The sequence below is a fragment of the Sorex fumeus genome, unplaced genomic scaffold (genome assembly GCF_029834395.1).
Source record: "Sorex fumeus unplaced genomic scaffold, SorFum_2.1 ptg000055l, whole genome shotgun sequence".
Lineage (NCBI taxonomy): Eukaryota > Metazoa > Chordata > Mammalia > Eulipotyphla > Soricidae > Sorex > Sorex fumeus.
The window spans coordinates 16284371-16310440 of record NW_026606112.1 but is presented as its reverse complement, the minus strand read 5'-3'; the positions used below and the strand labels follow the sequence as shown (position 1 = coordinate 16310440).

General features: G+C 51.2%; 1 protein-coding gene across 1 annotated transcript in view; it reads left to right on the top strand.

Moving 5' to 3' along the window:
- ANAPC4 (anaphase promoting complex subunit 4) overlaps positions 1-22067 on the top strand; it is a 39709-nt gene extending 17642 nt beyond the window's left edge. Inside the window, exons 14-28 of the mRNA XM_056125548.1 lie at positions 1197-1297; positions 1368-1419; positions 7467-7522; positions 10176-10222; positions 11638-11694; positions 12580-12636; positions 14758-14851; positions 15975-16072; positions 17270-17331; positions 17412-17450; positions 17547-17648; positions 18404-18478; positions 19296-19469; positions 20460-20583; positions 21742-22067. Coding sequence (XP_055981523.1) covers positions 1197-1297; positions 1368-1419; positions 7467-7522; positions 10176-10222; positions 11638-11694; positions 12580-12636; positions 14758-14851; positions 15975-16072; positions 17270-17331; positions 17412-17450; positions 17547-17648; positions 18404-18478; positions 19296-19469; positions 20460-20583; positions 21742-21969 — 1366 coding nt within the window. The 3' untranslated portion in view covers positions 21970-22067. The remainder of the gene's footprint in view (positions 1-1196; positions 1298-1367; positions 1420-7466; positions 7523-10175; positions 10223-11637; positions 11695-12579; positions 12637-14757; positions 14852-15974; positions 16073-17269; positions 17332-17411; positions 17451-17546; positions 17649-18403; positions 18479-19295; positions 19470-20459; positions 20584-21741) is intronic.
- Positions 22068-26070: the final 4003 nt, after the last annotated feature.

Genomic DNA, 26070 nt, shown 5'->3' with positions numbered 1-26070 from the left:
TTTTTTTGTCCTTTTTTTGGTCAGCTGGTGGGGTTTGGAGCACATCTGGCTCTACACAGGACTCACTCCGGGCTCTGTGCTCAGGGCTTACTCTGAGTTTTGGACTCAGGGCTCACTCCTGGGTCTGTGCTTAGGGCTCACTCTCGGCTCTGTGCTCGGGGCTCACTCCGGGCTCTGTGCTCGGGGCTCACTCTGGGCTCTGTGCTCGGGGCTCACTCCGGGCTCTGTGCTCGGGGCTCACTCCGGGCTCTGTGCTCGGGGCTCACTCCGGGCTCTGGGCTCAGGGCTGACTCCAGGCTTGCTCAGGTGCCTCACATGTGGTGTCAGGGACTGAACCATGGTCAGCCACGTGCACAGCGAGCACCCTAGCACTGTACTATCTTTCTGGCCCTCTGATTTTGTTGCATTTGTGCTGGGCCCAAGCCCTCCTGTTCTCCCCACTTCCCTCTGGACCCCTGCAGTGCCCTTGGGCCGGGTCTCCCTGACTCCCCTGCCCAGGTGTGCTTTCTGCAGCAGAGCGGGGCCGGGCGCCCAAGCTTGGGTGTGTGTTGGTGCGATGCGCTCTGTGGCTCTCACCAGCAGCCTTGCCAAGCCAAGCCCAGGCCCCTGGGACACTGCTCAGCTCAGCCATCACTAACTCAGGGAAGCCCGTCCCTCCCTCCAGGACAGACCTAGCAAAGGAGTTCCCCTAAAGTCAGAACTGAAGTAACAAAATAAAAAGCAATGATTACTGAGTGACTGGAGTGATCGCACAGCCGTGCCAGGGCGTTTGCTAGGCCAGGCTGGGTCGTATCCGCGGCCTCCCATGTTGTCCCTCCCTTGCACCGCCAGGAGAGATTCCTGAGCGCAGAGCCAGGAGAAAGTCCTGAGCGTCACTGGGCATGGCCCCAAGACCAAGATTAGATGAATTACGGTGAAATGGGATGGGTAGAGTCCCTGGCTCTTAGGTGAGCAGCGGGACCATGGGACCAACCGTAAAATGCCAGGGCTCTGGGGGCGTGACCCATGCTCAGGCACCCAGCTCACTCGTCATGAGCATTGAATGACCCTATTCCGGTCCACAGAGACGATCAGAAGACACTTGTTTCCCTCAGATAATTCAAGGTGCCTTGAGGGTTTTGTTTCGGGAAATGCAGACGCGTCAGGCGTCTTGGCACAGGCGGCAGCACCAACTCCTCTCCGCTTTGCCTTCCCAGTGGCTCCGAGTCCCTGTTGTACCACTTGAGTGAACTGAAGGGAATGGCTTCGTGGAAGCAAAAGTACCAACCTCTGGGACTCGATGCTGCGGGAATTGAAGGTAGGAATCAGACTTCTCGGCGGGCGGCAAGAAGCACGCGTGGGCCTGATCTCTGTGTCTCTCCCTCCAGATGCGATTACCGCCGTGGGGTCCTTCATCCTTAAGGCAAACGAACTTCTCCAGTAAGTATCAGGCCACCCCAGACATGCGCCTCTGTCCTCAGCCAAGGCCCCGTGCTTTCCTTCCCACGCATTTCCTGTGCCTGAGTTTCCATTCGTGAGTGGTTGGTTGTTCAGTGAGCTGTACCACAGTCGCCTTTTCTCTGCGGGTGATGAGCCAGCCTAGGCACATGGCGGTTTCCCAGTGTTCTGTCCCCGGGCCTGCTCCGGGGGCAGCGATCTGGACGTGCGGCGCTGCTGCTCTTGTCCTCTCTGCCCTCGTTTCGTTTCCAAGACTCTCACATTTTTTCATTGGTTTTCAGAGGTCGTTCTTGTCGGCTGTCTTCCCTCCGTGCTCCTGGCTCGCATGGTCTCTGAGACTTGCATTTCTTCCTCCAGTCAGTTTGCAGAGGTCTTTTCATTTTGTTTTGGGGCCACACCTGGCGTGATGCTCTGGGGATGCTCCTGGCTCAGTGCTCAGGAATTACTCCTGGCAGTGCTCGGGGGACTGTATGGGATGAACCTTGGTCAGTCAGATGCGAGGCAAATGCCCTACCTGCTGTACGATCGCACCCACCCCTCGTCCTTGTCTGCTTTATTCTCCCTCAGTACTCTTGGCCCTGGTTTGCGTTGTCTTTACCACACGCAGACATTCTTCCCTTTCCCCAGGCGGGCTCACGAGCTGTGGGCTCCTCCTGAAGCTGTCCCTCCGTCCCCGCTGGGCCTCTGTGGCTGGCTCTCCACAGCCCAAGTCCCCCGCGGACCCTGTGCGGGACATCATCAGCATCTCCTGGGGTTCCAGTGGGACGTGGAAGGGGGGACCCACTGTGTCCCCGTGTGTCTTCTCTCCCCTTTGCCCCTACTTAGGAGATCCGCACTGAGCCGCCTAGTTAGAGGACTCAGAGGCATCGCGACCATTGCTCACAGAAGCTGTGCCCTTCCGAGGCTCGTTCCTTCCTGGGATTGAGGGCTGATTGTTTATCCTGCTAGGTTGGCCCGTCACAGTCATGCTGTAGATGTGGGCCTTTTTGTTCGTTGTGCTGGGAGGAAAATGCCATTTTAGCATGAACTCCTGTGTTGACTGTTGTGGTCATTTCTTTCTCTCCTTTCATCCTTGCTCCGTCACTTGCAAATTTTTCATCTTGTTCCTGAGGAAATTTCTTGACTTGATTACCCAGTACTATTTTATTCATGAACGTTTCATTAAACGTTTAATTAACGTTAATTGCATCCAGAACATTTAACATTTGGATTTTTGTTTGCTTGTTTATTAGTTTTGTTTTTGTTTTTGTTTGGGGCCACTTGCTGTTGCTCAAGGACTTAGTCGTGGCTCTGCGTCCAGGGGTCACTCCTAGCGGTGCTCAGGGAACTTTCTGGGGTGTTGGGATGCACTCTGCCCACTGTACTATTCCATCAACCATAAACCTTGTTCTTAAACATTGTTCTCAGTAACTGAGGGTAGAGTTGCGGGCAGACCTGTGAAGAAGTCTTACCTTCATTTGGTCGGTGAGATTGTGAGAAGTTGGGAGTGGTAAACCTCAGGAAGGAGGACTAGAGCCGGGAGAGGTGCCTATCAGGAGAGGATTTGGGCACAGTGTGGCCTCGTGAAGCCCCAGAGACTGTCATCCAGACGCGTTGAAGGTACTGGAATGGCCCAGGGTGAGACGGAAGCCTGAGGGGACTGCAGGGCCCGCGTGCTGAGGGGTCCCAGGTAGTCAGAGCTGCGGCCTGCACTGGGTGGTGATCCAGGCCTTGTCGGATGCCAGGACGGTGCGAGAGATGGTGGAGAGGGTCGCTGGGCGTTCTGAGTAGGAGGCAGGGACAGAAGCCACAGGAGAAAGGCTGATCGGCTTTGGGACCCGTTTGGAAATAGAAATAATGAAATTTTCTGTACAACTGTGTATTGATGATGTGTGTTGCGGGTAATTATGAGCTCCGGAAGCAAGGAGGCTTGGTGCTTCCTGAAGTGGGGAGATAGAGCTCAGGTGTAGAATAGGAAACATTAGGATACATGTTTTTTTGCTTCTTGTTTTTGCATGCCTCCATTTGGGTTTATCTGATTCTTTCTTTTTTTTTTTAATTTTTTTTTTTCTTTTGGGGTCACACCTGGTGATACACAGGGGTTGCCCCTGGCTCTGCACTCAGGAAGTACTCCTGGAGGTGCTCAGGGGACCATATAGAATGCTAGGAGTCGAACCCGGGTTGGCAGCGTGCAAGGCAAACGCCCTACCCGCTGTGCTATTGCTTCAGCCCCAGTCTGACAATTTCCTGTGATGCAAGTTATGCGGCACTGGCAGAAGACTCGGTAATGGGGGCCACATCCTTCCCAAGCTGTGCCCATGGGGGAGGCAGGTGTTTCAAAGGAGAGCAGGCCGGTCACTGTCCAGTACATAGTGGGATACGTGAAAATAACGGTTCGGCGAGGAGACTGGAACAGGAGTGTTGGGAGCCACCCCAGGGCGCTATTTCAAGGCGTGGGCCTCGGTGGGGTCTTAGGTGCCGAGTGGTGGGGAGAGATCTGAAGGTGGAGCCGTCAGCCTGCTGGAGGAAGCCAGGAGGCCGAGAAACTGACCAGGAGACTGACCTGGTGTGTGCGACTCACCGGCCCAGCCGAGTGAAGACAAGCGTTGCCAGACAAGCGATGCCACAAGGAGTGAGGGCTGCCAGGCGCGGCCGACTCAAGCTGAAGACCCAGACGAGATGATTTGAATATTGTTAGACCAGATCGTTGGGGGTGACCTTGACAAGAGCCAGCCCCCAGGGCAGGACGGGGGCTGGCTGCAGCACAGAGTGGGAGCAGAGGCAAAGGAAGCAGCTCGTGTGATCCTGAGTTCTTTCTGCCGGAAGGAGATTGGCCGGGCTTGGAAACAGATGCGGAGCTGTTACTTCCTTTGACGAAGGGAGAGATTAGGGCCTGCTTGTGTATTCTGGAGTCTAGCAAAGGGGAGCGAGCCCTGGGCAGTGCGAAGAGAGGCAGTGTTGCGAGTGCAGGAGTGGGAGGGGGCAGCCCGTGGGGGCCAGGGACTGGTGAGGAGACAGAGAGGAGGCTGAGCACCGGGCTTGGAGCTGTTCCCTTCGCCCCGCTTTTCTTATCTCCATGAGAGATCAAAAGCCCCCTGGCATCTACTGAAGGCGAGACGGGAGGTGGGTGGAGGGTCCAGATGGAAGGAAGAGCTACACCAGCTGCTGGGCACGGAGGTCTTGGGGGCAGTGGAGGCCGGCTGGGGTGCCACGCCTTACCCTGGCCGCTGTTCTCCAGACCAGCCCGTGTGGCTGTGAGCTGTTGTCCGAGGGGCTTGAGGGGCTTGGCGGGGCTGTGCTGGAGGGCATTTGCATTTACTCTCCGTGATGAGCCGAATACAGCAGAGGGCAGAGGGTATTCGGGGAAGCGAGGGCACCGCCGCGGTGTGGAGCCAGTCCAGATGAGGCTTGGCGGAGATGAGCCTCTGGGTTCTGGTTGGAGGTGGGTCTTGTCCGCCAGGTGATGGAGGCCAGGGAGCTGACCATTTGAAGGGGGATCTGAAAGGTTCTGGCCTTAATGACGGTTCTGGTGCCTGACTCGAAGTGGCAGTGTATTGTGGGAGACAGACTGGTTTTAGGTAGGTTTGGGGCCGTACCCCGTGGTGCTGGGGAGTTGTTCTTGGCTTGGTGCTCAGGGGTGCCGGGGGTCGCACCTGGAGCTCCTCCACACAGAGCGCCTGCTCCAGCCCTCCGGGCTGGGTGACCGGGTTCTTTCTGACCGGGGTGGTTGTGTGGAGCCCTGTTCTTACCTTGTGACTGTGATGTCATTATTTTTGGCTTTTCAGAAGTTTTGGCCATGGGGCTGGAGAGTATGCAGGGGTAGGGCGGGTCAGGCCCTGCGCCTTGCCTGCCTGAGGCTGAGCTGGGCTTGATGCCTGCCCTGCCTGTGGTCCCCTGAGCACCACCAGGAGGGGTCCCTGAGCGCAGAGCCAGGAGTGAGCCCTGAAATTACCCACTTCCCCCACTGCATACACACCCCCAGTCTTTGCTGTTCCTCGCATTTACCTTGCCGCTCCTTGCCAACTTCCTTCAGGAGCCTGTTCCTCGGCTGTTCCTTGCTGTCACTCCCAGGGCAGCTCGCGATTGGTTACAGACAGGGTGGCTGGACACCAGCTCACAGCCCTGCACCTGCTGGGGTCTGCCTCACCCCTGCCTCCCCACGCCCCTTTACAGAGCCTGCTTGGATTTCGCTTATGCCCCCGTGCATCTCTGTCTGCGGAGAGGAGTGTTCTGGCCCCTCAGTATTCAGTTTGTCCCTGTGTCCAGCAGCTCACATTTTGTCCCAGTGTCTCTGGTGCCCTGGCATTGCCGTGGCACGCGTGTCCCTGCCTCTGGGGGGCCGCAGGCTCTCAGATACCGTTGCTGTGCTGTTGGAGACTCACCGCCACCGAGTTCCTCCCTGGGCTCCAGCCGTGGCTGGGGCTCATGTTGGATGACCCCGGTGTCTTTTCTGCTGCCCTCTTTGTTGGTGCGGGTTCCTGAGCAGACCCTGCCCGTCCATGCCCTCTAACGGCAGCATTGAAGTCAGTGGTGCAGGTGCCTGTGCTCTGAAGACCAAAGGAGTGGGGAAGAGCAGCGGGTCCCTTTGGCTTGCTCTCGTCACTTTGCAGGTGAATGGAACAAGAGTTGTCGTGTACTGATCTTCTTGCTCCTCAGAGACAGGTAGACGGTGGCTTTTTTTTTTTTTTTTTTTTTTGCTTTTTGGGTCGCACCTGGCGATGCACAGGGGTTACTCCAGGCTCTGAACTCAGGAATCACCCCTGGTGGTGCTCAGGGGACCACATGGGATGCTGGGAATTGAACCTGGGTTGGCGGCATGCAAGGCAAATGCCCTACCCACTGTGCTATTGCTCCAGCCCCGACGGTGACATTTTTATCTTAGATGACAGGTGAGAAACTGAGGCAGCGTGACGGCAGCGTGCAGCAGATCGGCGGGTATAGGGGTGGGGAACAGGTGCCGGCTTGGGATAAGGCAACAGAGTTTTTGTTCTTTCCTGGTTTTGCCATGTGAGTTTTGACGCTGCTGCCAGGCAGCACCTGCACTTCAGTGTTGCTGCTTTTGCCAGGGCTTTGTGCCCCGAGGGTGATGACCCTGACCTACCTCCCAGGGCCTGGTGCTTGCTTCCTACCTGCAAGGGCCCTGAGGTTTAGGCATGAAAATTACAAATTATACTCACTTAGAGTAATTCTCCCACAGAGCTAAGCTTGAAGAGTTTCATTTGAGTGTGACCAGCTCTTTATTGAGAAACATTCCAGTAAGATGAGAACTACTTCTGGGCATGGCGAGATCGTGCAGTGGGTTGGATGCTTGCCTTGCACGAGACCTGAACCCGAGTTTGATCCCTGGCATCCCAAATGGTCCCCCACGCCCGCAGGAATGGTCCCCAAGCACAGGGCCAAAAATGAGCCTGAGCCCAGCCAGGTGTGGCTCCCCTACCCCACCCAAAACCAAAACAGCCAAAATGAAAACTGCTTCCATTTCTAATAATTTCAGCGCAACGTTTATATCCAGCACGGGAAATTCAGTGTTTGCGTTCTTGGTTGCTATAAGCATCAGACATCACCTTCCAAAGTGAACGGCCCAGGCTCTCCAGGTAGTGACCTAGTACATATTTAAAAGAATCCTTTTCTGCTGGGCTCGATGTTTTCTTTTTACTGACCACTGAGGTTTTTTTTTTTTTTTTTTTTAACAGAAAAATGCTAAGAACTGCTTTTTCACTATTTTTCTTATTTGCAAAGGTAGAAAAGAATTTCATACTTTACTGAAGCCTTGGAGGAACTATTACACAGTTTGGGCAAGGCTGTTAGAACCAGATAGAATCTGAGTTCCTTGCTTTACTCTTTGAAAAGAACCAAGCCCTGCTTCGAGTTTTATTTTTAGGTATGTGTAAGAGGCTGTATAATCTGCTGTTTAAAAGACTTAACTCACATTCATGTTGGGTGAAATAGGACAGTGAAGGCTGTATTGTTTCACCCAGTTGAACAGCAAGGCATGAACTTCGTGTAATGATTTCATTTCTGAGTTTGTTTATTTATTTCTATCTTTCCAGAGTTATAGACAGTAGTATGAAAAACTTCAAGGCATTTTTTCGGTGGCTGTATGTGGGTAAGTTAATTGAATGAAGTGTCCTTCTTATTTTAATAGGCAGAAACTTGGGGAAGTATCAGCCTAGAGTCTGTTAGTTACTCTCAACTTTCAAATTCCTTTAAAAGCAGAGAAAATAGTCTAAATAAATCCCTGTCTGCCCGTGACACAGATTTGGCACCTGTCCCGTATCCTCGTCCCACTCCCACTGCTGCACCTGCCCCCACCAGACCCAGGGTGGGAGAGTCCCTGTCCGACAGTTCTTCTTGGTTGCCTTGCCCTGCCCGCGGTGGTTCCTGGGCCTGTGCTGGGTCCGGCCCTGCGAACTGGTCCACGGGTGGGGACCCGGTTCCGACCTGACCAACTTACCTGGTAGTGTGGGCTTTGGCTTTCTCTCTTCACGTCCACGCTGTCCAAGATGGTGTCTGTTAGCTGCGTGTGACTGTTCCAAAGAGCTGAAGTTCTGGGAAGTCATACACCCATTTCCCCCAAATTACGTACCCTGCCACACTGGTCCCTGAAGCCCTCCGGCTCTGCACGTCTCTGTCACATTGCATCATCTCACAATGATTCAATAAAAAAATTTTAAGAATAAATAAAAATAAAATTAGCCCCCCAGGATGCGTTTCCCTGCTGCATACGCAAGATAGAGTTCTTAATGTGAAAGCGTCCCTCAGGAAGACTCTAAATTTAGAGTAAAATCAGTGGCGCAGGATCCATAATGTGCTAATAAGATCCTTTAAACAGAGACCCGGATCTTCATTTCTGGTGCTTGAAAGTCAGATTCCATATTTGCCAGCCCCCCATCATGGCTTTTGATGTCAAAAATGTGTTCTGCCGATGCTGACATTTCAGTCTTAGGTTTTTCTCGGAACCCCACATACCAGCACTGGCCAGGATGAGGAGCCAGAGTCTTTACCAGGCCGGCCTATTCAATAGCCCAGGCTGATAATTAGAAGGAATCGCAATATTAAATGGAATGAGGTCTTAGGAATAATCTTCTTTTACAGAAGTTATTTGGTTTCACTTACAATTACTGGGGGTAATTTAGGCCATTTGTAGTCTCGCTGCTTATCCTCACTAATTAGGAAACATGTTTGGGAGGGAATGAGTTACTGCTCAGGCCCGCTGCTCTCGTTAGAACTGGCGGCTCATTCGCAATCCCGCTGTGGCTGCTCGCTGGCCGTCAGGCCACTAGTTAGCTGCCCTTTTGGAGACGGCCTCCCTGAAGCTAGGGGCTTCTCTGACGCTGCGTTATCCTTGGCACTTGTTGTTGTTGTTACACATGTGCTTACTCTAGGCTCTGTGCTCAGGGCACCGTCTTTGGTGCCGGGCTGAAACCAGGGCCAGCTGCCTGCAGGGCCAGCGCCCTCCCCTCTGTCTTCCCCCTGCATGCTCTCTCCAGCCTCCAGACACAGGTTTTGGATCATAAATGAACAAATGAGGGGACTCTGGCGTTGCCCGGGGATTGAGAAGTTAGATTAGAAATCTGCATCTGTAACAGCCTCTGAGACCATCTCCAATAGCACATCCTGCGTGTTTCGCCCGGCCAGATGCCTGGAGCCAGTGTGCCGGGCTTTAGCCGCCCTCCAGACGCACCCCACCGGGCCCAGGGACACGGCCACGCACGTTTGCGTGGGTCAGAGACGCCAAAGGGGAAAAAATAGGCATCGGCATTGGGAGGCTTTGGGAGTGTTGCGGGAGGACCCTGGCCACAGGGGAGAGGAGGAGTCAGATTCCTTGTCGGACGTTTGCTTTCCCGAGGAGGTCCCGCCCTCAGAGTCTGGGCACAAGCTGCCTTTCCCTCAGTGAGTCGGTCGGTCCGTCTCCGTTGGTAGCAGGCTGACGTGACAGGGAAATGGAAGACCGCAGTGCCGGGTGGCCAGCGTGGACACTTGGAACCCAGAAACGCAGATCGGGCTGCCATGCCCAACGCTGTCATTTCTGTGAGAGCCTGATTGGGGCTCTGTGGATGAGGAGCCGTTGGGAGCTGTTGGGAGCCGAAGGAAGGCGTCGGCCGGGGCTTCCGTGCAGCCCCTAGCGTTTTGTCTTTTGTTTTTAAATCTTATAGCATAGTTCACAGTATTGGATTACATTTAATATTCGAACACCAATCCCACCACTGTGACGCCTTCCCACCACCATATTTCGGATATTTCCGTCCTGAACCCCAGCCCCAAAGCAGAACCGAAATAATTTAATTTGCATTGTAATGGAAAACCACTGAAAATGCTACCAAAAAATTTCCTTAGAGGAAAGAGTGTGAAGATTGTTGTATTTCACCCAGGGGCCATTCGGCCCTTCTATAAGAGATCACTAGCATGTCGTTAAAGGTTGAACTTTATGTGCTTATACATATATATTTGTAAAAAAAAAAAATACTTCTCTCTAAGGCTGGTTGCCTCCCACTTTAAAAACCCCATCAAGTGTGGCATGGTACTCTCGGAGTATGGGTAGGGTGTGTGGTACGAAGTGTCACAAGGTCAAGGAATAGGTTCCTTCGTGGGTGATGCTCAGCCCGAGTGTGTGGAGGGGAGCTGTGAGCAGGACAGCGGTTGGGTTCTGGAGGTGTTTGGCTGCCGGGGCTGGGTCCCTTGAGGCAGGGAGGGGTCTTGCCCAACCCCCTCTGGGTTTTGATGGTGGTTTTCTTTTTTGTCTTTACGTTTCCTGCCAGCAATGCTGAGGATGACAGAAGACCACGTGCTTCCTGAGCTGAATAAGGTGAGTGCCTGCGTGTGGCCCTCGGCCTGCTGCTTGGAGTCTGTCTTGTCACTGTGCGACCAGATGTCAGAAGGAGGCACTGGATAGCTTGGGCACCTTTATCCCTAAAGAGACTTGCTTATTTTATGGGTTTATTTCTTAAATGCCTTTATTATGGCTAAATTTTTAGTTTTTGTGTGTGAGGAGGTTTCTAAATATTTTGTGTGTGTGTATGGGGGGTACTCTCAGCTGTTCTCAGGGGTTACTCCTGGCTCTGTGCTCAGGAGTTTCTCCTGGCAGTACCCTGGGGACCAAATGGGACACAGGGATTGAACCCAGGTCTGCTGCACCGGCCGTACCATTGCTCCCACCCCCACCATCCAGTGTTGGAGAAGACGCAAGGCTGTATCCATAGGTTTATATTCCTTTACGTTCTTCAGCATGAACATGCTTTTACGTGCCTTGGAGAGCTGGTCCCTGGCTATCTTGAGTCCTCATGCTGGCCCCTGATAGGCACCGCTGCTCTCGGGGCTTTGCCAGGAAGTCCTCAGAGAGTCAGGGGGGACACTCCCTCCCCTGGCCTCGCTCCCCTCACTTCTGGACAGACTTGAGCTGGGAAATCAATGCCTAGACATGGCTTCGGTGGGCGCCTGAGGTGCAGGGCTCAGGCCTTGCATGTAGCCAACTCCGGCTCTGTCCCGGGCGCTGCATATGGCCCCAGAGCACCACCAGGAGTAACCCCTGAGTGCCACTTTGTTTTTTTATGGGACCCCTCTCCTCAAAAGAACAAAAGTTGTGGGGGCTGATGGAAGGGGCCTGGAACCATCCATCAGGAAGGCCACTTTGCAGTGTTCCCAGGAATCAGACCCTTTGCTCTCAGGTAGCTGCTGGGCAGGTCAGGGATGCCCAGTTTAGCACTTTTCTCTGACATGGCTCTTAGTTTCATTGGGGGAGATACAAATACGTTTACTGGACGGGAGGGTTTCAGTGTCTGATTGTTGAGGGCTGAAGTCTGGTCACTGAGCAACACAGGCCAGCAGCTCAGCTGGCCAGATGTTGAGCCGCAGCCCCCGGTCCGGGCCCCTGCCCAGTTGGGACCCCTGGGCACTGGGCCTTGGCCTCCCAGCACCCAACCACCAAGCGTAGCCTCGGCAGAGCAGAACTGCAGCTGCGTAGTCACCAACCGGAAAAACGGGTTTAAAATGTTAACTGCGTGTTTAACAGAACCCTGGACATCGTATCATCACAGCGCATAATCTGGATTTCTGTTGATATTTCTGTGAAGGAACTTTCCCTGCTTTTCCCATGACTTTTAGCAAATGATAAAAAGGAGTCAAATTTACTATAGTATTTCTTTCACTGGGAAGTTTGTTTGTTTGTTTACTAATCTTGATTTCCTCCTTCCCCCTCCTCCCCCCTTTTCTTTGTTTTGATAGATGACTCAAAAAGATATCACATTTGTTGCTGAATTTCTTACTGAGCATTTCAATGAGGTAGGAAGCTGGTTATTTCTTCAGTGCCATGTTTATTAAAAACACTTTACAAAGTTGTTCACAAAACAGTTGTTTTGTTTTGGGTCCAGCGCCAGTCCCACCACCAGTGTGCCCTTCCTTTCACCACGTCCCGTTTCCCAGCGTCCCCAAGCCTGCTCCCTTCGCAGGCACTAATAACTCTCTGTTGCCTGTTACAGCGTAAGTGTCCTGGAGCGATGCTAAGGTCATGGCCTGAGGCTTTCCTGAGCACTTAGGTGCCACTTGGCCCTTCTGTGTTACTGTTTGCTCTCTCTGAGCTCACTGGGCCTCTTGCTTCCCCTGGGCTGTCAGCTCTGTGAGGTTAGAAATGAATGTTATGTGGCCACATGTGTGGCTGCACACCTCAGGGGGCTCTGGAGTGGAGTCCATCAGCTGCACGTGTCTCTCTGGCCCCTCCAAGGGCCAGTCCTGAGGCTGGGCTGTGTCTCTGGCCGCAGCAGGAGCTGGATATGGGTGGGCAGAACACTGGGCAGGGACATGGGCTGCCCCCCTCCCCCTCCTCTAGGATTCCAGAGATCTGGGCCTGGTGGCCTCTGAGCTTCTGGGGTAACTCGGCTGCTGGCATCTCTCCGAGGTCTTCAGTGCCATTTGAAAAAATGTAACTGCAGTAAACCTGGACAATGCTAAGAAATGATCAAATGTAATTCAGTTTAAAGTTCTCAGTAATTTTTTTGAACTATTGAAATAACTAAAGTCGGTACTTATGTATTAAACATAAAACCTGTGTATATGTTATATGACCCAGAAAATAACTGCCAGTATCGGCTCTTTGAATAAATTTAAGTCTGAATTTGAGAGTGTTTTGTGAGTTGACTTTACAAACGAAACTGTTTGTTTTTTTCCTAGGCTCCAGACCTCTATAATAGAAAAGGAAAGTACTTTAACGTTGAAAAAGTTGGTCAGGTAATGATTATGGGTTGAATTTAGTTACTGCTTTCTTGTTTTTAAAAGCAGTGCAAAAACTTTGGCAATGCTAATGCTTATTATCCACAGTTTATGAGAACTACTCCATTGCCACCTGATATAAGTAGTCCACCTCGTGCAGTGCAATGTCTGGAGAATAGTGGTTTTGAAACTTTTTGCTCTTTGAAAGAGGACATTTACATTCTGATTAATTATTGGGCAGCCTCAGACCACCTGCTTTGAGTGGGTTATGCATCGTTGCTTGGAGATGATATTAGGTATTACAGTTCAAAGAAGAATGGGGAATTATTAATTCACTTGGAAGTAGCAAATTCACCACAGCCTGTTATTATGAATACTTTTAATGAAGAATAATTGCAAAGAAAAAAAATCAGTGTCCTTATGTTGTGTTTTTGCACTGCTCTTGATGCTTGGCAGAAGTCAGGTTCTCCTGTTTGCTTCTGCATTCAGCTGGGTGGGTGTTTTAGTGTATAAGAGGCGAATTTGGCCTCTCCAGGAGTATTGGAAAAGAAGTATTCGGATTGCTTTTTCAGGTAACGATATTCTTTCAGACGATACCAGATCCTGACAAGAAGTAGCAGCGTCCAGGCTCCTGTCAGTGTAGAGTTTTCGATTATGTCAGTGTTCTTTTTGTACACTAGACAGCAGCGTTGGCCACTGTCTCAAGGTTTGGATCCTCGAGACCACATATTGGCCTCAGAGCACTGTCAGGGGTCCCTGCTAAGCAAAGAGCCAGAAATAGCCTCTGAGCACCTCTGACAAGTGGCTCAAACATCCCCTCCACTCCCCTCCCACCCACCACCCCAACACACACACTAAACCACCAAAATCACACTCGAGGCATCAAGAGTCAGGCATCTCTTCTGGTCTCTTTGGGTTTTGACCATGTGTCATTTGTCAGTACCGTGTGATGGTCACTGGGGCAGAGGCCAGTTCACTGATGACGTAGGTCTCCCGAATGCTGGCGCCTCTCCCCTCGCAGGACAAAGTCCTATTCATCAAGCTCCCTGACTGAAGTGAGGGAGACGCAGGAACGGGTGCTGGCTCCCTCCATTACTTGGAAGTGGAAGGTTCTTGTTCGGTATGATTTGGATGGTTATTTTCTTTGTGTCTGGGTATTTATTTTTATTCATTTCATATAGAAAAAAATAAGTGAGTGTCTCCTGACAAAGTCATTTACCAAATCATGCCTAATAGACTGTTTTGCTTTTGGATCCTGGGGGAAACCTGTACATTCCCCAGACCCCACACTTCCACTTGAGTGCTTAAATTTTATCATCGCCAGCGAGAGTTTTGATTGTTTTGCTCAGTGTAACAGACTTGCTTTATTTATTTTTAAGAAAATGCCTGCCAGAAATTCAACTATGAATAATCATCATTTGTCCGTCAGTCATTCTTTCAAGTGAAAATGGAATTTCATTAACAGTAATAATAATAAAATACCTGACTGCATTCCCAACGAAGGCAGTTTTCCAAATGCCTTCTCTTTCATGATGACCAGGATACTTTGATTTGCAGCAAAAGTGCTTCGTGTGTACTTCCAGTTCTGTCACACAGAATATTAAAGCGATCCGTACTCACAAGATGAGATGGAATGAAACTAGGCCTTTTAATAGCATCGCCCAAGATATGTGGCTATGGGGGAGAGAGGAAGACAGTGAGGACGGGCTCGGTTTGGGGCCACTGCCTTGGAATCGGCACCTTGGTTCTGGGGGCCGTTTCCCCAAAGATGTCCGTGGCCCCAGGAATCCCAGAGCATCTTACTCTGGTGCTCCGAGGATGCCTCTTAGGTCTATGGCCACAGACTAGATTGACAGTCACCTCTGCAGTCGAAGATGAAACTGTGCTTCACAAAAGCAGAGCACGGAATTCCACCCCCGGCTTTGCTTTGTGTCTTACCATATTCTGGTCATGCGCAGGAGAGCCGGGCTTTTTCAGTTGTTGTTGGGGAAACTCTGGTCCCCTCACTTAGAGTCACGGCAGCACTTTCAGCGTCGTAGCCGGCATGACAGACAGGGTTGAATCGCGCCTACTGGCTGCAGGCTTCTGTGGAGCCCTGATGATCTGACTGAATTGCCACCTCCCCTCCTGTATTCCTAGTACCTGAAGGACGAGGACGATGACCTCGTGTCCCCGCCGAACACGGAAGGCAACCAGTGGTACGACTTCCTCCAGAGCAGCAGCCACCTGAAAGGTAGCCCTGGAGATATTGCGAGTTGGTGGCTCCATGTGGTGCCCCGGCCAGCGCCCCTGCTCTGTGCCTGTCCTATGTATCAGCTCTCGTCTGTTCACTGGCTCTGTTGAAGAGGCAGCAGAGCAGCGCCCCGGGGGTGGCAGTGTGACCCCAAACCCTCCGGGGTGTCCCCAGTCCAGTGTGAGCTCATATGCTCTGTTTCGGTTGGCAGAGGCACAGGGCCTTGGGAAGGAAACTAGGGTGTCCTAGTGGCAAGCGGGCTTTGCCGATTCCAGGTATCAGCCCCTGAAGGCGTCCCCGTGCTGTACTGGGGCCTTGGTGGCTGAGAGGGGGATTGGAGGCAAGAGACAGAGTGGCAAGGGTCAGGAGCCCGGGGCAGGCCAGCTCTCTGCAGCTTCCATCCCGCAGAGCTGGGTCCCGGGATGCCGGGAGAGGGAGGCGAGCGGCGTTTAGGAGTGGGGCTGCTCCGGGCCTCCTGACTTTTCACCCTGCGGCTCCTGTCTCCCTGTAACGGGGGTAGATTGCACTTGCCTGGACAGAGATGGGAGATGGGGAACAAGCCCCGGCACGCCTGGTGCCGGCAAACACTCAGGACTCAAGTGCTTACTTGCACGGCACTTGTTTCTGGCCTCCTTTTTTTTTTTTTTTCTTTTTGGGTCACACCCGGCGATGCTCAGGGGTTACTCCTGGCTCATGCACTCAGGAATCACTCCTGGCGGCGCTCGGGGGACCATATGGGATGCTGGGAATCGAACCTGTGTTGACCATGTTGGCTACGTGCAAGGCAAACGCCCTACCCGCTGTGCTATCGCTGCAGCCCCCCTCCTGTCTTTTTTTCCCCTCTTAAATCTGACTCTTCCCTGAGAATCCTCCTGAACTGTCACTCACTGTGACAGAGAACAGAGAAGGCTATGAGGCCGGGAGCTTGGTGTCATTCGGTAGCGATGGGTGCTTAGTGTCAGCTGAAGCACACTGGGGCTCGGGCGGGGAGGGGGCGCAGAGTGGTGAGCCAGTCCTGAGCTCTTAACGGGTGCTGAGTTCAGAGGGAGCCCGGGCAAACCTGATCATCTGATGGGTTACAGCTTTCGTTTTTGCTTTTGTTTCTGTGTCTTTTGGAACCCAGAAAGCCCGTTGCTGTTTCCTTATTATCCGCGAAAGTCACTGCATTTTGTGAAGAGGAGGATGGAGAATATTATTGATCAGTGTTTACAAAAGCCTGCGGTAAGCTTGCAAGGGATGTGCCTTACATGCCGTCGTCAGATTATCGCGGTTTATAACTCAACTCTGTACGAAAATAAATCCCCTGAAAATGCTGAAACTCATCTCAGTTTGGCTAGCACAAATGCATTTCCAGGTGGCTTGCCCTGGGCCTGGAGAGCTTTACCCCCCAGCGTATCTGAGCACTGTCAGGTTTGGGACTCCAGAACAAAATGGATGAAAATATTTGTTTTACCCTAATAAGCTCCTCTTGGGTTGGAGCGATGGCATTGCAGGTAGGGCTTTTGCCTTGCATGCGGCCAACCCGGGTTCTATTACTCTGCTCCTCTCGGAGAGCCTGGCTAGCTACCGAGAGTATTCTGCCCGCATGGCAAAGCCTGCAAGCTACCCATGATATATTTGATATGCCAAAAACAGTAACAGCAAGTCTCAGAATGGAGACGTTACTGCTACCTGCTTGAGAAGATTGATGAACAACAGGACAGTGCAGTGCTACCTATATAAGTTTCTTTCTTACTGTAAGTTTCTTGGTTTTTTTGTTTTGCTTTGTTTGGTGCCATACCTGACGGTTCTCAGGGCTTCCTCCTGGCCCTGTGCTCAGGGATCACTCCTGACGGGGCTCAGGCATCATACGGGTTGCGAGGCCAGCGGCCCACCCACTGTCCTATCACTCCAGCCCCCTTACTGTTAAGTTTCTTATCACATAAATCAAAAATGTGAGGTAAGACTATTGAAAGTGTGGGCATCATTAGTATTGCTCACTTGCAGAACAAACTTGTTACCTAAGAAACGTTGGTTATGGATCTGTTATTCTCTGTAATCACTGTGGAGGGGAGACGGTTGATGATGAAACTGCAGTCGGGGTCCTTAACCTGCCATGAGCATATTCAGAGGGTTTTGGGGGGCCGGGAGGGGTTGGAACCACACCCAGCAGTGCTCAGGGATCACTCCTGGTATTGTTCAGGGGACCATCTGCAGTGCCCGTGATTTGAAACTGTTGGCCATTTGCAAAGCATGAGTTTATTGCCAAGGTCTTTTTAGCTCAGAATTTTCACTCCTTTACTGTTAGGATTGCCATTAAGTTTCTGGTGTTAGTGGTTTGGTGATGTGGATAATTTTCGAACCTGACATTCATTTTCTGTGCAGTATTCCATCTGCATGTAAATACTCTATTATATTTTTAAATCTTGTTTTATTTAGGATGTAATTGGGAAATCGATGAACCAAGCAATCTGTATTCCATTATATAGAGACGCTCGAAGGTAATTCTGTTTACTTTTTGGGTGGTAGAATTCAGCAGACAATTTCAGTTGCTCTTATTCATTGTTCCCTTTTATTTTAGTGAGGACTCGACCCGGAGGTTGTTTAAATTTCCTTTTCTGTAAGTGTGTTTCTCCCTGTCTCCTGCGAATAGTACGATTTTGTTCCTTGAAAGTGGGGAAGTGTCATGTGTTGACATTGAATTTTATTTCCTTAGGTGGAATAACAAAACTTCAAATCTTCATTATCTCCTTTTTACCATTTTAGAAGACTCACTGTATAAAATGTGCATCTTAAGGAGACACACCGACATTTCCCAGTAAGCATTCATCTACAGTTTGAATTAGAGTTAGACTTTATTATTTCAGTCGTAAAAAGTGATAGCATCTTTTCCTCTACATTTCAAATTTTAATTAACACTGCTGCATACTCTCAGGCTAGTTTTACTTAACTCTTTGTAGTCCTAGTTTTCACATCGTTAAGATCATGCCAAATCAGGAGGTTCTGTGCCCTTCCAGTTCTGTGTGATTTGATTTGGGCCTGGGTTAGAGTGATCACATTTAGTAGTAAGGAAAAAAAATAACAGCAGCAGAAACTCAGGAATTCATTTCATGAACCGAGCTTCAGCAGTGTTTGTGATTCCGTATGGAAAGAAGCTTTCCCTCCAGTTATTTGTGCCTTTATCAAACAGGAGAGCTTGTCTCTGGAGACTTTTGAGAGTTCAGAGTCAATGTTGTGAAATCACATTCCAACTGCTCCTAGTCCCTCATTTTAAATCTGAAATGAAAAGACAGCTACTTGGGTCCAAAGAGAATGCTGTTTGTTCCAAAGGTCCCTAGTTTTATGGAGTACATACTTGGTGGCAGCAAGACTTCAAGCCAAGTTGTAATTTTGACGGTGAGGTCTTTCCCGAAGTTGTCATCAGTATTCTCGAGTGAGCATCATGATCGTTTGGTCTGGGGCTTGGTGTTTAGGACGATGTGCAGGAACTAATAATCATGTTCTTCCGAACATGTAGATTATTGCTACCCAGCTTGTTCCACAGTCTCTTCCCCACCCCCTCCCTTCTTCCAGATCTGTAGATAATGGACTAGTCGCTGTAAAATTTGGGAGCTTCACGTACGCCACCACTGAAAAAGTGAGAAGAAGGTAATTCTTGCGCCTCGTTGGGGTGAGAAGTGCGCGTGCGTGATGAATGTGTGTGTTAGATCCGGTCTCAGTGATGGGCCTAGAAGGCACAGAGGGGACAGAACCACGTCCACAGAGGTTACCAGGAGGATGGTTCACCTTTCTGTTGAATCAGGAGTTTGGTGGAGCATGGTTTCTTAGAACTGCAATTTCGGAGCTTCCTGTCTGTCAGGAAACTCAGCGGTTTTAGGGGGCAAGTGGCTGAGAGTCCAGGGACAAACCGTAGTTCGAAGTGCTGTTAGTCTCACATCTGTGGGCTCCTCTCGGCGGGCAGAGGGTAGCAGCAGTTCCCGAGCTCTGGCTGGGGCTCCCCACGGGGAGGGCATGGATCCTAGCCCTCGGCCCATCTTCTCGCTCTTTCCCTGGGAGAATTCTTTCCTCGTCACGTCTCTGACCCTGCTGTGGGTTTTCCCTTCCTGGGCAAGTCTCTTTACATTACAGCCCCGTTAGCATGACTTGCTCACTGTGTCCATCATTGAAGCATCTCCGCAGATCGAAAGCCAGGCTGGCGGCGTCGAGCTCTGTGGCACTGAGCGGGTCTCACAGGCTTCCTTGTCTTCATGACTGCCCGCTGAAAGGCCTGGCTCTGGGGAGCGGCCAGTGTAGTCGGGAACTGCTGTCAGACCCACCAGTGACCCGTTCTTAGTGTTGCTGCGCAGGCTGCCGTGAATGTGTGTCGGGTTTAAGTCCGGTTGTGTGCTCATCCTGGCAGTGTGTGCGGCCTGCAGCGTTTGCCCAGCCACCATCGTCACCATCCTCTCTGTGCATTTCACTGCAGCACCTACAGTTGTTTGGACGCCCAGTTTTACGATGATGAAACTGTGACCGTGGTTCTGAAAGACACTGCAGGGCGTGAAGGACGGGACCGGCTCCTGGTCCAGCTGCCCCTGTCTCTGGTGTATAAGGGCGAGGACGCTGCGGAGGGCCAGTTCACGGGGACGTACTCCAGCAGGTGACCGGCCGACAGGAGGGGACCCTCTTCCTGACCTGCCCTGGGTGGCTTCAGTGCGCCTCCCGCGCCTGCTGCTTCATGGAGATCTAGTTACTGAGGAGAATTGTCAAGTTAACTGAGTGGAAACGCTCCTATTTTTTAATTTAAAATTTCTAGCTCCCTGTAACCAAAAGAAAGAAAAAACAACGGGGGAGCCAGAGTGATAGTACAGAGGATAGGGTGCTTGCTTTGCAAGATTTGAGCCCAGCATTTCATATGGTCCCCCAAAACACTTCCAGGAGTAACCCCTGAGCATTACCGGGTATGGTCCCAACACCCCCCTTCCCCAATTTTTTTTTTTTATGCTAGCTTCAGGAGCTCTTTCGATCCCTTTGCTTTACTCATTAATTCAAGAAGTATTTGTTGGAGCAGGGAGGGGGTTATTTACATCAACGGGTGAAGCTTTTAATCTGTCTTTCGAGTAGCATCAACCTCAGTTTGTAGTGGAACAAATTTTTGTTTGTTCGGGCGCCACACCCAGCAGTGCTCAGGACTTACTCCTGCCTCTGGAGGTGCTTGGGGAGCCCCATGACGTACTGGGGGTCGAACCTGGGCAAGCGCCGTACCCACTGGGCCGTCGCTCCAGCCCCAGTAGTAGAACTAGTATGAATTTAGATTTGCCTTCCAGAGTTAGGCTCTCAGTAACCTCATGAGTGAGCAGCCTGTCCTAAGAGAGGGCTTTAGTTGACTGAGATTTGAATAAACAGACTCCTTCTATAATTCCTATGCCCACTGGCTCCTTTTGAAAGAGAATTTTAAATACACACACACACACACACACACACACACACACACACACAACATTCGGTCTACTTGGAATCATAGAATACCTTTCTGTTGTTTCTGTCGTTTTTGTACAGAAGCTCACGAGTGTTGCCAGTGGGAGTAATGGTAGACTTTCTCCCTGTGGCTGTCCCTGGTTCCGCCCGGGCTGGCTTCTCCCCTCTCCAGGCTGGATGAGCAGTACAGTGCCATTCCCATGAGGACCCTGCACTTCGAGAAGCACTGGCGTCTGCTGGAGAGTATGAAGGCACAGTACGTGGCGGGAAATGGTTTCCGGAAGGTGTCCTGTGTGGTGAGTGTTTACGAGGCTCCAGCCAGAATAGGCGCCTTAGGAACTTAGGGTCAGTAGGCGCTTAGCCACTTTGATGTACTATCATCATCATCATCATCATCATCATCATCATCATCATCAACTAGTGGCCTTCGCAATTCAGTTCTCTAGTCTGAATTGGGCTGAAATGGGCTGGAGCAATAGCACAGCGGTAGGGCATTTGCCTTGTGCGCAGCCAGCCCTGCCGAGCCAGGTTCAGTTCCTCCGCCCCTCTATGCCAAACACAGTAACAACAAGTCTCACAATGGAGACGTTACTGGGCCCGCTCGAGCAAATCGATGAACAACAGGAGGACCATGACAGTGACAGTCCCGAGAAAGCTTCTTGCTAGTCTGCATTTTATTTTTTAACTTTTTAAAAAAATTTTTATTAGTGAAACACCATGAGGTACAGTTGTAGACTTACAAATTTTTGTGCTTGGGTTTCAGTTACACAATGATCAAACACCCATCCCTCCACCAGTGTCGATTTTCCACCATCACGGGTCCCAGCATCCCTCCCACCCCCCATCCCCTCCAACCCACCCCGCCTCTGTGGCAGGGCATTCCCTTTTGTTCTCTCTCTCCTTTTGGGTGCTGTGGTTTGCAAAAGAGGCTTTGAGTGGCAATCATTGAATCACTGTGAGATAGACCCTTACAAAGCTGTTCGTGATTCGGTTTCAGTCATACAGTATTCTAACACCCATCCCTCCACCAGAGTACATTTCCCACCACCAGTTACCCCATCGCATCACTCCCTGCCTGCCTCTATGGCAGGTGCTTTCTCTCTCTCTCTCTCTCTCTCTCTCTCTCTCTTCTCTTCTCTCTTTCTCTCTCTCTTCTCTCTCTTTCTCTCTCTCTCTCTCTCTCTCCCCCCTCCCTCCCTTGCTCTTTCTCCCTCCCTCCCTCCCTTCCTCCCCTCTCTCTCCCTTCCTTCCTCCACCCCCCCCCCCGAGCATTTTAATGGTCACAGTTGTCTGTGAAGATCTCTTATGTAGGCTGAGTTGGAAGACTTTTTTTGAAGTGACTGGGGATTGAGGTCGCTTTCCCGAAGATCTCGTGCAGGCGGATATCTCTGCCACCTTCTCTGTCCCAGGAGGCCACGCCCTCTGCTAACCCCTGCCCTGGCCTTTTCCTCTAGTTAAGTTCCAATCTGCGTCACGTGAGAGTGTTTGAAATGGACATTGACGACGAGTGGGAGCTGGATGAGTCCTCGGATGACGAGGAGGAGGCCGGGGGTAAGCCAGGGAAGATCACAGATGCGGTGGTGTCCGAGTCGGAGCCTGAGAGCCAGCCCGCGGGGGCTGACGCCCCAGCTCCAGAAACCGTCAGTGAAGCAGAGAAACTGGACCCCGAGCAGGACTCCTGATGCGCTCGCCACCCCGGCCGCCAGGACGGCAGGGCCACTTGGTTTCCGGGTGACGTTTGATGGTCTTGGCATCAGGAGGAAATAAACAGAACCTTGTCTCTTTTTCCTTACTCTGCTTCGCCTTTTAGTGTCGTAGTCACTTAGACACCTTCATTGCCGAGATCGCCACACTCTGCCCTGTGTGTCAAGAAAACAGAGACAGAGTGTGAAGAAGGAGGTTTCCTTCTCCTACCCAGAGGCTGCGGTGTGGAAACCGTCCCTTTACAGGAAGCATCAGGGTTAGGTCGTGTGGAGGCTTTGTTTTGGAGGCTCTGGGGACCACAGCCGGCAATGTTGAGGGGCCCAGGACCTCACACCCAGGGTTTGAAGCTGGTTGGCTGCATGCAAGGCAAGTGCCCAAAAGCCTTAGATTTCCTCTGGCTCCCATCATGGAATTTTGATGCCTTCAGTGTCTCAAAGACAAGAGAGAACTGATCCTTTCTTTTCTGACTCCCCTTCTAGCTCATTCCAGGTTCCCAGAGTGCTTTCCAAGTCAATGTCAGGATAAAGTAGACCGAGGGACCATAATCCCGAACAAGCCAGACAACGGACACTGTATCAGCAGAAGCTCCGCTGCCCCCAGCGGGATTCTTGATTCTCCCTGTGTTCTGTGTGTCTGTCTCTGGGATCTTGGGATCCTCTGTGCTTCACAGGCTCTTTTTCCCACCCTGGGAAACGGGGACCAGGTCAGTAGGTTGTGGCAGGTTTCCCAGTGCTGGTTCCTGGGCAGTGTTCAAGGTACCTGGGACCTGCAGGCAGTTTCTGCTTCACACGCGAATCCTACTGGATTCAGTGAATCTGTGTGAAGCTTTAAATGTCTCCAGGCAGAAAGTACCCTGTGCCCAGGTGAGTGTCCCCAGGTACGGGGCTGGGGACACCTTTTCTCTTTGTCCAGTGTGTGCTCTTCCTCTTGGACTCTGGGTGCATCACCCTGGAGGGGCTTTGGGTGCTGTCTTTGTTCTGAGCTTTCGCCCCCTTTAAAGGGGAAGCTGCTGAGAAGCCGCTGTGACCTGTGAGCCTGGAGTTTAGAACTGTGGCCCCTGCCTGCCACCACCGGGTGCTGCACCCCCCCAGGCTGCAGCCTTGAGCTAACCAGGCCTTAATAACATGACTTTGTTACAAGCTTGCAGTGATGGGTGGCATGAGGTGGTGCAGGATGTCTTGACTCAGCTCTGAGAGCAGGAGAGATGAGCGGTCACGTTCCAGAGGGGAGATGCGTGGTGGGCCAGTCTTTCCCCTGATATGCCTGCAGGGCGAACGAAGGTGCCGCACGAACTTACTGTAGATCATATAAATAAGTTGCCTGCATCTTAGGGACAAATAATTTAAGCTTTGCTGTTAGGAGACTGGAGAGATAATACAGTGGGTAGGGTTCTGGTTTTGCTGATCTGGGTTCAATCCCCAGCATCCCATTTGGTCCCCTGAGCACTTCGAGGAGTGATTCCTGAGGGCAGAGTCAGGAATAAGCCCTGAGCACAGCTAGGGGTGGCCTAAAACCAAAAAGGAAAAAAGAAAACATGAGTTAAGAGTTAAGAGACCACTCAGCAATCAGTTCCACGTTAGACAGTTCTCTGTCTCTCGTGACTTCTGTGAATTTATAAACACTTTCTAGCACATGCTTATTTGCTTCCTCAAGGGTGAGTGGATACTCAGACTCCCAGATGTGGCTCTTACCCTGAATCAGGATCTGAAATGGTCCCATGGACGCCCAAACTGTCCCTGAACACTCGGGTCAGATATGGGCGGGCTCTTCCCAGTTGCAGGGGACTGTTTATAATTAGTGCTTTTAATGTAAAGGGCCTACTGAGGAACTGGGCTTGTACTAGGGCCCAGTGAACACGCTCACATCGATAGGAGACTCTTTAAGTTTTACTACAGAGAGGCATAATGTCCAGGTTTCTAGACATACACTATAATCCTAGTTTGAAACTACTTTCAAGATCAGCCAATTTGACACCCTCAACTTTATTCCTAGCATTTCTAGCAGAAGGTGCCGAATCTCAGTTTTGGATTTGATGGCCTAGAAGGGCACCATGGGGATGGAATTGGTGGGCACTAACTTCTGCCAGGTCACTGAGCACATGGAGAATCAGACCCTCCTGTTGACTCAGTGGGAGAACTGAAGGCCTCTGTCTTGGGGTCAGTGAATTAAGGGAGATGGTCACAGACCCTATGCCGGCACTGAAGAAACATCGAAGAAAAATTTGTATAGGGGTGGAGGCCTCCTACGCAGTGCTAAGGGGACCCAGGTGCCCCACCTCCCTCCCCGTGACACTCGTTCAACTGGACCTCACAATTCAGTGCTGAGGGCCAGCAGTGCTGCTGGACACCTGGGCCATCTGGACGGCACCTGGTGGTTCTCTGGGACACGGAGCCTGGGATTGAAGTTGGGGCCTTGTGCATGCAGCAAGTGTACTCCTGGCTACATCCCAGCACGCTTCTTGGTACGTTATTCTGTGCTGCTCTTTCCACGGGTAAATTGTGTCAGGTTTTTGGAAGTTGAAATCACTTGGGAATTTTTGAGGGAAGGGGTTTAAAATTAATAGGTGATGACAACAGTTTAATTCTCTGGCTATAGTGCCCCCCCCCCCCATTTCCCAAAGTAAGTTCATATTTAGCAAAATGCTGCAATCTCGTCCCTTTTTAGAGTGTTTGGATATACATGTGCACAGGACTGAGGGTCTAGCCTTGAGGTTTCTACAGGGAATCTCTCAATACCCGGGCTCCCCTCCGCACTCTCCTTTTACTCAGGAAGCCTCGCAAGCAGATGTGCGCTAAATGCTTATTTCTAGATGGTCTCACTGTAGCCGTGGATTGTTCTGTCTCACCAGTGATCTTGGAGACCTCAAGGTCATCTGCATCACTCAGTCAAATTCATGGAGTTGTTGGAGACCGTGAGAGCAGGAAGTACATCAAAGCAGGAAGGAGCACTGAACTCATGAGGAAAACTCTCCCATGCAGGCCTCGGGGGCTGCAGAACTCGCTTCCCGGGAGCCCAGGCTCAGTACCCCCCCGCCCCGCCCCAGCACCGCCTCTGGGTGTCACCCCCAAACAAAACCATTTTCCACCATTAAAGGGCAGTAAGCTCTTCATATGGTGGATAATTGATTTTTCACATCCTAGGAAACTTCAGAATTGCCAGGCTTGATGATAAAAATTGCTATTTTATGGGGTCACTGAAATGCCATTCAATCAGAAATGTGGAGGGTCCTGGGCCGCATTCTCGGCACGTTCGCCTGATTTCATACCCACGGGTTGAGTACCATTATTTTCAATGGAAACTTTTTTTCTTACTCATTAGACATTTGTCATTTTTCAGTTGTTTGGTAAAAAGCTGCTCCCTGAGGTGTACTGAAAGTTAATGTATTTCCTTCTCTAAAAATGACCTTAGCAGGGGGACCGGTCAAGAGTTGGAAGCCTGCCACCAGTGTGGAGAGCAGAGGACAGTTAGGATAGAGAAGGGACCACTATGACAATAATAGCTGGAAACGATCACCCTGGATTAGAACTGAGTGCTGAGAGTCGGTAAAGGGATATGTATGATAACATTTCAGTGCCTGTATTGCAAAGCAGTGCCCAGAAGGGGAGGAGGGAGAAGGGGGTGCAGGAGAGAGAGAGAGGAGGGGAGGGTAGAGATTCAGTGATTCAATTAAAAAAAATAAAATGATCTTGGGGTCGGAGCAATAGTGCAGCGGATAGAGTGTTGACCTTGCATGCAGCTGACCTGTGTACAATCCCCATCACCCCATATGGTCTCCGGAGCCCCACCACTAGGAGTGGTTCCCGAGTGCAGAGCCAGGAGTAAGCCTGGCGCATCGCCTGGTGTGGCCCAAACCCACCCACCCCCTACAAAGAAAGACCCTCACTGGTCTTTAATGTCACTCTTTTTTGTTTATTATAATCAGTGTTTAAATTGGAGTGTGATTAACAGTGAGGCTTGTTGAAGCGTAGCTGGGTGGGACTACCCCAGCCTTCTCTAGACACCTCAGCATATAGAAGTGATTGGGCCTTCCTGAGGGTAGGTAGGGGCACGGTTTAGCAGGAGGGAAACTTCCAGACACA